The 8,728-nt window shown below is 30.6% G+C and overlaps 1 protein-coding gene across 1 annotated transcript; it reads right to left on the bottom strand.

The window, feature by feature from the left end:
• Nucleotides 1–2,524: 2,524 nt before the first annotated feature.
• Nucleotides 2,525–6,514, bottom strand: LOC145848944 (histone acetyltransferase KAT8-like). Its single transcript, XM_082954108.1, has 7 exons — nucleotides 6,484–6,514; nucleotides 5,532–6,093; nucleotides 5,189–5,404; nucleotides 4,494–4,766; nucleotides 3,969–4,215; nucleotides 3,486–3,638; nucleotides 2,525–2,802 (listed from the first exon to the last, which is right to left on the bottom strand). Exons 1-7 carry the CDS (start codon nucleotides 6,512–6,514, stop codon nucleotides 2,560–2,562), a joined length of 1,725 nt encoding a protein of 574 aa, XP_082810234.1. The 3' UTR covers nucleotides 2,525–2,559.
• Nucleotides 6,515–8,728: the final 2,214 nt, after the last annotated feature.

The following is an 8,728-nucleotide window of genomic DNA, read 5'->3' as shown; positions in this document are numbered from 1 at the left end:
TTGCTGAAATATTTTGTTTGTTTTTCGCTACACACTTAATTTTAATTCTTAACTTAAACTCTTCTTATGATTTGTTCAACGTTTAGTTCAAACGACTTAATGATTTATATTTTTCTTTATACATTAGCTACACTTGTAGTCTAGTATCTTAAGATGTTTTAAGTACAAGAATTATTTTTATCAACTACAATTTTAAAACTTAAGGTAAACCATTTACTTTATAAACAGGTAAACTCTTTTAATTTTTTTAAATTTCAGATCAAAATAAACACTAATTATTTATTATTTGTTAGTTACAGAAAATTTTAGTTATTAACTTTTGCATCAAAAACATATCTGCTAATAAAATGCTTTTTACCAAAACATTTTCTTGTGACCAAAACTTTTTGATTTCGTAGCTTGGAGCCTGCAACATTATACTTTCTAACAAGTTTACATTTAATTTACAGTAGTAAATACTAAAACTAAAAATAATTATTAAAACTTCATACAAGCTATATTGTACTACTTTTCGTAAAAAGTTTTAGTATACTTTTTTGGATACCTTTTTACGTCTTGTGGAGGACGTGTCAAGAACATTTCTGCAGAAACAACTTTAAAATAAAAATTTTTAATAACCAAAACTTTTTTCTTTGTGGCTCGGATTCTACCAAGTTGACCTATTTTCAAACTTGCATTTCAACAAAATTTAAGTAAACCCAAAGCTGAAAAAATTAATTTAAAAATACTTAATAAACTGCTTTGTTTTATAAACTGGTGATAATATCAACTTAGTTCAAATGTTTTTGCTATTCATCAACAACTCCAGAATATCTAGTGAACGTTTCATACTATGACCACATGGCCCGCCTTTTGGGAAACCCTGCTTTAGAGTGTATCTAAAATGGATTTCAAGCCTTAACAATTAAAGCATATCTAAGTAACAGATGTTTTAAGAAAATTTTAATCTAAAATGAACTAGTAGAACTTTAAATCTTAAAACATATGTAAGAAAATAACATTGTTCAAGAATTAACTTAATAAACACTGAAAAGAATAGTTAAGTTCAACTCTAGAACTACATCTGAAAGATCTTGGCTCAAATATCTCTAAACATTTTCTGCCGCTGGTTTATATATCTCTGTCATAAATTTAAATTAACGTTGCATCAGACAACTTGTGATTCAGTTAAGTGATTATATATTAATTGATATTAAACTTAATTGAACAGTGAGTGAAACCGGTATTCTATTACAATACAACTAACCAATGTGTTATTTTAAGGTTTTAATATTATTAAGCTTTCTAAAACTTAGTATGGACCCTTCATTTTATTTTATTTATTCATATTATAGTCAAGTACAAATGTTATTTTTGAGGGGTACGTATATAATAAAAAAGAATTAAACAAGTAAAATTGAGTGTGTTAGAGAAATATAAAGTAGCCTGTTAGTGTTCTTAAAAAAAGTTCAAAAAAAATTCAAATGTTTATTAAAAAAAAATTAACTTGAAAGAACTAATGGAAGTTTAATTTTAACTTACCTAAGTCATTTTTATTTATAGACCAGAGGTCAGCAGATTTTATAAGTAATGGACAAGATTAACCAGAAAAAGTTTTTCCTGACTGTTGTTATACAGAAAAGTTTCACTCTTGTTGTAAAAAAAATTAAAAGCTTATAAATAGTTATCATAAAGTTTTAAATCACTGAAGTTATCGTTTAGTATGCATTTTAAAAACAGAGGGTTTTTTGCTATAAAGTTTGTACTATACTGGCACTTCGTATTGGAAGTGCGTACCTAGTTGGCAGATTACTGCAATTATAAAGCATTGACAACTTTAAAATATAACGCATCATACTTTGGTCAGCAATTTATTCAAGTTTACAAACTAAATGTTCATTAAGGCACTATTATTTTTAACTGTGCGAAAACTCAACTATGATTGTTTTATACAAAAAACACATTATATTCAAAATTACTTTAACATTAAGTAAAATATATCAATTATTCGTTCTTGTCTCACTGATAATGGTGTTTAAATTTATTCCTAAATCAAATAGTGAGTTTGTATACAAAATTTAAGTTTTCTAAAAGAAAACAGCTTTTATAGAAAAATAAAAAACAGCAAAACCAGAATATAACAATAAACAAACACAAAATATTATCTAAAAAAATTAACAAGTTGTTTAGGCCTGAATAAATGAGTATCGACACAAATTGAAAATATGTTTAATGCTTCAAACAAATACAAGCTTTGGTTTTAAATAAAACTTATAATTATTTAACCAAAAACAATAGAAATTACAACATTAATTTTATTCTTAAACTCTAAAAACAAAACACCGTTCAGTAAACTCTATTTTGCTTAAACTCTACAAACTATAAACATTATATTTAATCACTTTAAATCAACATTTATGATCCTCATATACATTATACAAAAAAAATTTAAACAAAGTCCTTTACACAAAAACTCCCCTTCAAAACTTAAACCCTACAAACTTTGTATTTAACCACTTTAAAATTTATCGTACCAAGAAAAGTCAAACAAAGTTTTTCACTTCCCCCAAAAAATCCCCTTCAAATTTCCCCTTCCGACCTCTTCCGGTCCATGGCCCTCTTGTAGGCGGTGACGGCGGGCGCCACCCGCACCGGGTACGGCTTCCACTTCAGACACTCGATGTCGCACGGGATCTTGGGGTGGTGGGGGATGGGGTGCTGCGCGTTGGCGTCCTCTAGCGTCTTGGGCGTGAACGAAATTGTGTTTTCTCCTCTCGTCCACTTGATCATGTTGAAGATGCGCAACGTGTACACTATGTCTTCCTGATTGTAAAAAATATCACAAAGTTTGAACGTTAAAGTCTGAGATTAACATATTATAAAAAAAATTTTCTGTATATTAAACTTAGGTTAAATTTTTTTAACTTGATGTATGTTTGCATCCACGTTCACCTTGAAATAATGCTTTTATTTGACTTGTTACTTTTAAATATTTTTGAAATTATATTTTTCGTCGCAAATAACTTTATTTTCAGAATATTAGGATTAAATATATAAATAATTATTTCAAATTAATATTTTAGTCTAAACTGCTTTTACCCTCAGTACTACAGTTTTGAGTAGATACTTATTAAGTCGTATGGATTAACTTCAAAAAAGTTAAAAATGCACTTTTTTGACAACTCTTCTATTAATTTTTAAATAAAAGTACGGAATACAGGCAGTATGGTTAAAAAATGAGATTGACTAGCACAGTTAAAAATTTGTAACTAATAACTTTCATCTTTATCCATTCAACAAACTATTTTTTCATAAATTAAATTTTTACTAACGCATACCAATCAAAACAGTCAAAAATAGACAAATACCTTCATTATGCAAGTCTTTACAAATGTAAAGTAATATGTTAAATGGTAAAACTTAGCTATCTTTAACACAACTCTAACTAAAATCCAGCATTTTTTTTATTGAAGCTAAGTTGATTCGGGTATTAATAAGTCAGTTACCTGAGTCATGCAAGTCTCTTTGCTCAACTCCTCGATGGTCGCGTCAGGGTTCTCGTTGAGGCACTTGAGCAGGGTGTTCTTCCAATACTTCACGTAAGCTGCCTTGCCCAGGTCCGAAAGCGGAGTTTCGGGGGATCCTATCTGGCCTCTTATCTGTCAGTTTCGTTGAAACGATTAGTTAAGTAAATACTATAGTGGACAGAAAACACTACTGTTTTTTGAAAGTTTTTACTGAAATGCACTCAAAGGAAGATATATACATTTATGACTGATAAACAGCTTTATTGATAATTGTTTTGCATAAAAAATTAAAAACTTCTCCTTTAACTTATTTATTTAAATTCTTTAGAATATTTTACTAACAAAATATACAGTTATTTTACAAGTAAGTACACTACGTTTTTAACTTTTTTTACTTTGAAATAGGGAAAACTAATCATTACTATTTGCGTAATTGATAGACCATATAAAAAGCCAACCAACCTTTGCGAACTCGTAGCTGAAGGATATGAGGAACCTGCCGTAGCCTTTGAACAGGTAATTGGGCAGAACGCAGATGCAGGCCAGGTTGTTCTTGGAAAACTTCTCCTTGCTGAAGAAGCCTGCTATGTGGGCGCCTTGCCGATCGACCACGGTCAGCACGTAGAACTGGAAGTTTCCGATGTCGTAGATGGCCGTCTTGTGGTCGATGAAGAACTTGCCCAGAAGCGTCAGGTTCGTGCAGTAGACTCTGTAGAGTTAGGCGATGATAATTATTTTGAAAATTATTATTTTGGTTTAAGAAACTAGATGTTAATTACTTTTTTGAAATAATTTCATAGAAAGATATGTATTTATTTTTAACATTGTTTTTTTGGTAATTCTTATTATATAATTTCCTCAATTTATAGTAAACAAAAACCATTAAACTTATATAAATTGCATATACTTTACTAAATATAATCACATTCAAATCCTTGTTTTAACAGACATAGTAAAGTAAAAACAACTTATAATTCAACAACAAACTTGTGAAAGAGCCCGTCCAGCTCGTATATGGAGATGTTTCCCCTCCGGTAGATTTCCCTCCCCTCCGGCTGCCTCCTCCCGCAATCGTGACGTAACAATGCGTCGGGTCGGGAGAAGTAGACGAGGCAGTACTCGCATATGAACAAACGTTCGCGGGTGCCGTAGAAGCCGGGGTAGGGGGAGTAGTACCACGTGTCTATGGTGTGCCTGCCTATCACTACCTGGTTCACGTACTTGATCTGCGTCCGTTTCTCGTGCTCCACCTCCGCTTTCCTGTTTGTGAAATTAATCGGATTTAACAGGTTGGAAGTTTTGCTTGATTGAATTATAAAACAATCGTTTTTTTTTTTGTGATTTGTTTTTATTGTACAAGTAGGTGGTCCGAAATTTGAAAGACTGTACACAAAATTATTAAATTTAAATTTTTTAAAGAGTACCACTACAGATAATAGAATAAAATATTTTTTCATTAGCTAACAAAAATTACATGAACGTTAAAACATTCCACAACAAGTTTTTTAGGTTGTGAATATAACAGTAGTGCTCACAACATTTTTTTACAACCGACATGATTATACATTTACAATAAGACTACTGTACCAATAAACTTTTATAAAAACCTTGTACAACCTTATAAAAGATAACTTTGAAAAAACGAGAAAACCCAAAATCAACTTTTTCAACCAATTAAAAACCTGGTGGCTTCGTCCATTTCCTCGAACTCGGTCACCGACATGGTCCTGATCTTCCTGTGTCGCGTCATCCTCTCCTCCGCCTTCTGGTTCTCCTCCTTCAACCGCATGATGTCGTGCGAGCTCACCTGCCGGCTGCTGTCCACCTTGTCCCCGTCCACCCACTGGTCCATCCTCCTGTCCAGGCCGATGCAGTGCACGTAGAACTGCGTTACCGACCTATATTGGTTGAATTGTTATACAAAATTTTACGATAAAAATAAATGCTTTTGTTGTATTTTTTTTTTATGATTTAATTAACTTTATACCTTACAAAAAAAAGTTTGAAAATATTTTTAATGTCCACCTGTCGTAGGGGTTCTGGCGAGCGGCGAACACCTCGCACGGCAGCACGCTTCCGTTCTTCGTTGTGACGTAATACTTGCCCGGCAACGTGATCTTGTCGTCATGGTACCTGATCCCCGTGGGGCTCTCCGTTGGGCGGGTGCTCAGCTGATGTCCTTCTGGTTTCTCTTTTAGTTTTTTATCCGGCATTATTTGCGACTCGGCCGAGTAGAACGAGCCGTCTGACGCTTGCTGGTGTCCCTCGTAACGATCTTCGTGGCTTTCCTCTCGGTTTGGGGACTTTTCCAGATCTTGAAGGACTCCTCGCGCAATTTCTTCCATTTCAGCTAGATTTTCCTGGGGAAAGGGTATTTCGATGTTGGGAAGATCTTCCTGGATCGGGGTCTTTTCGAGATTTTGAAGGACCGGGAGTTCCTCCTTGTCGGGATCGTAATCGTCAGAGTCGGAATCTGTCGAGTCGTTGGACTGCGCTTCCATCATCTCGTTCTGCAGCCATTCTTCGTCTACCTCATCGTCTACTTCGTCGTCTTCCTTGTCGAGAATATCGCTCAAGTTGTCGCTTTCTGCCGTTAAGAATGCGCCTTTTAATTGACAACAAGAAAATGAAAAAATTTATACATGGGTTTGTCACAGTTATTCATTACTATACTACTGTGAACATTCTTGTGTATATTGTACTAGCTTATTTTATAAAACTATAACATTTTAATTTGCTTAAAGTAATTACAAAAATTTGAGTAAAAATATTAAATTTATAATTATAAAGATAATCTTTATTTGTAAAAATTAACATCGAACACCGATTAGCAGTTTGCATTAAATAAGTACCTCTGATTCTAACTAACCACTTGAAAATACTTTAAAATAAAAAGCAGATAAAAAATAAGGACTTAATGTAGAACTGATTAGTTAATACGGCAAAATTAAAAACAACTAGATCCCTGACGACATACTCTCTGCAAAAATATTTTCCTTAGGCGACATAATAATAACATAAGTTTTATTGTTTGAAAATTGAAATAAATTCTGAACCAGTCAATTTCTCTAGGAAATTTTTGAAACTAAATCATATGTGAGAAAATTTATTTTCACCTTGGTAAGATTTTATGTGACGTAATAATACAAAAGCTCTTACCAGTTTTGAAAAACTTTGTGAAAGTATATTTTTACTACACTAGTTACTTATTAATAATAAGTTAAGCAAACAAGGTTTTATATAATTATTGTGCATGTTACTTTAATAAAAACTCAGCAGTAATACGCTAGAGGATAATAATTCAATATTAACTTTTCATTTAAACAAACCATTAACATTCTATTAATTACAGTTTTAGTAATTTTTTTAATTTTTTTTCAGTTAGAATTATATATTGAACGAAAAAAAAGTGCTCAAAAACTTGGTACAATGACTTGTAGTACGAAAAAACCTTTCAGTTATCGATTCATACACCAGGATAATGTTTAATGTCATGTACAGGACAAAGTTAAAGTTTTTTTTAGCTTTTCTTTGACTCAAAATTTTACTACATATGAAATTAATTTAAGCCAATGTCAGTCAAAGAAAGTAAAATTGTTTCAAACTGAAAATAAACAACCAAAGTATTAATGGACTTATGTCTATGATCCACATCTTAAAAATATATTTTAAAGGTTTTTACACTTTAATTTTTGAAAATACAACTTTTTTACTGATTTTATATATATAAAACTTCAATTACAAATCAAAAAAGCAAAAGAACCATAAATTACACTATTTATTTAAAAATATGACTATAAAGTTTACTTAGTTTTTATTAAAGTTTTAAGATATATTAACATACTCCAGTAGAAACAAGATTTTACTGTAAAGTTATACTTTTAATGTTAATTTCTTAAGTGATATTATCTTCATTAGTGCCAACAAACAATATCGCAAATTTAATTCAGGTAGTTAACTTTTGTAACCTTAAATACACTTAAATTACCTTTTTAAATACAAACAAAAGGTTAATAGAACTTTTTCTACTTTTAAAACTTCATACCGAACTAAGTTTATTTCATGTTTAAGCTAACTTTGCTTAATATTTGAAATAAAGAAGGTTGATAGTTTTACTCATAAATAGTCTAATACACTGAAATAACGCTGTATTAGACAATAAACCATATTTTTACAACATTATGACTTTAATTAATGTAATTAGGTTTATTAGAATAGCTTTTATAAAGGTTTATAATTGATACATCTAAGATTTTACTTAAATGAACACTAAACAGCTTTCAGTCAAAATCTAGTGCACATAAACTTTGTATACAAAAGCTAAACTTTAACAGTCTTGTACACCTATTGTTATAAATAAACTATAAAGCTACAATTTAACTAGTAAAGCAATTTTACAAGGATAGGAATATCAACTGACATTAAGCATATACTAAGAAAATATAATGCTAGACTGTTCAAACGTTAAAATAAAAATTAAAACAAACATCATTTAGTTAAATCAATACTTACAAGGCTTTACAAACGTTTTCGTTGTTTCAATTATTGTTATTGTTTATTGAACGACAAAAAACACGCTCAAAATGTTTTACCCTAGGACCTGGTGTACAAAAAACCTTTCGGTTATCAAGTCGTACATCAGAACAGTTTAGCATCATGCCTAGGACAATTTGTAATAAAGATAAACTAAATTAAATTAATTTATAAAAAGCTCATTTACATACACAACACAGATAAACTTTAGATATTCAGCTAATTACTGGAATAAAAAAAAAAGTTTTGATAAAAATTGAATGCTTTCACTAATAAATTAATAAAGTGATTTACTACCAGGAATCGAGCATGTGAGATAAGTAATGTAAATCAAACACTATATATTGTTTATTAAACGAAAAATAAAAGTACTCGAAATGTTTGGTCCTAAGACTTGGTTTACGAAAAAACTTTTTGGTTATCGAGTCACACACCACTGGGAATCCTTTAAACGTCTTGTCCATGGTATAACTAAATAAAATGTAGTTTTAGTTAATATCTACTTTGTAGTTTGCTTAAACAAATGTTAAAGTAAATGTGTATTAAAAGAAACTTATTTGCTAAAAGTTTCTTCTCTTGTTTGAACAAATGAAATATATTAACTGGTAAGGTTTTTATTGGTTACCCATTGATTCGGTATAAAGTGTTAATAACTTCATTTAGAATAAAATAATTTTAATTAAGCTTGT

The sequence above is a fragment of the Thalia democratica genome, unplaced genomic scaffold (assembly GCF_965202585.1).
Source record: "Thalia democratica unplaced genomic scaffold, ktThaDemo2.hap1.1 HAP1_SCAFFOLD_1870, whole genome shotgun sequence".
NCBI classification, from domain to species: Eukaryota; Metazoa; Chordata; class Thaliacea; order Salpida; family Salpidae; genus Thalia; species Thalia democratica.
The sequence above is the reverse complement of the archived record's forward strand: the minus strand, read 5'-3'. Positions and strand labels throughout refer to the sequence as shown.

What these genes read in the sequence shown, in the direction of transcription:
- LOC145848944 (XM_082954108.1), bottom strand. Translation starts at nt 6,514, where the DNA reads ATGTCGCCTAAGGAAAATATTTTTGCAGAGA. An exon ending in GAAATGGACGAAGCCACCAG is followed by an intron (nt 4,767 to 5,188) that starts GTTTTTAATTGG and finishes TTTCACAAACAG; the next exon opens with GAAAGCGGAGGTGGAGCACG. An exon ending in AAGAGACTTGCATGACTCAG is followed by an intron (nt 2,803 to 3,485) that starts GTAACTGACTTA and finishes TTTTACAATCAG; the next exon opens with GAAGACATAGTGTACACGTT.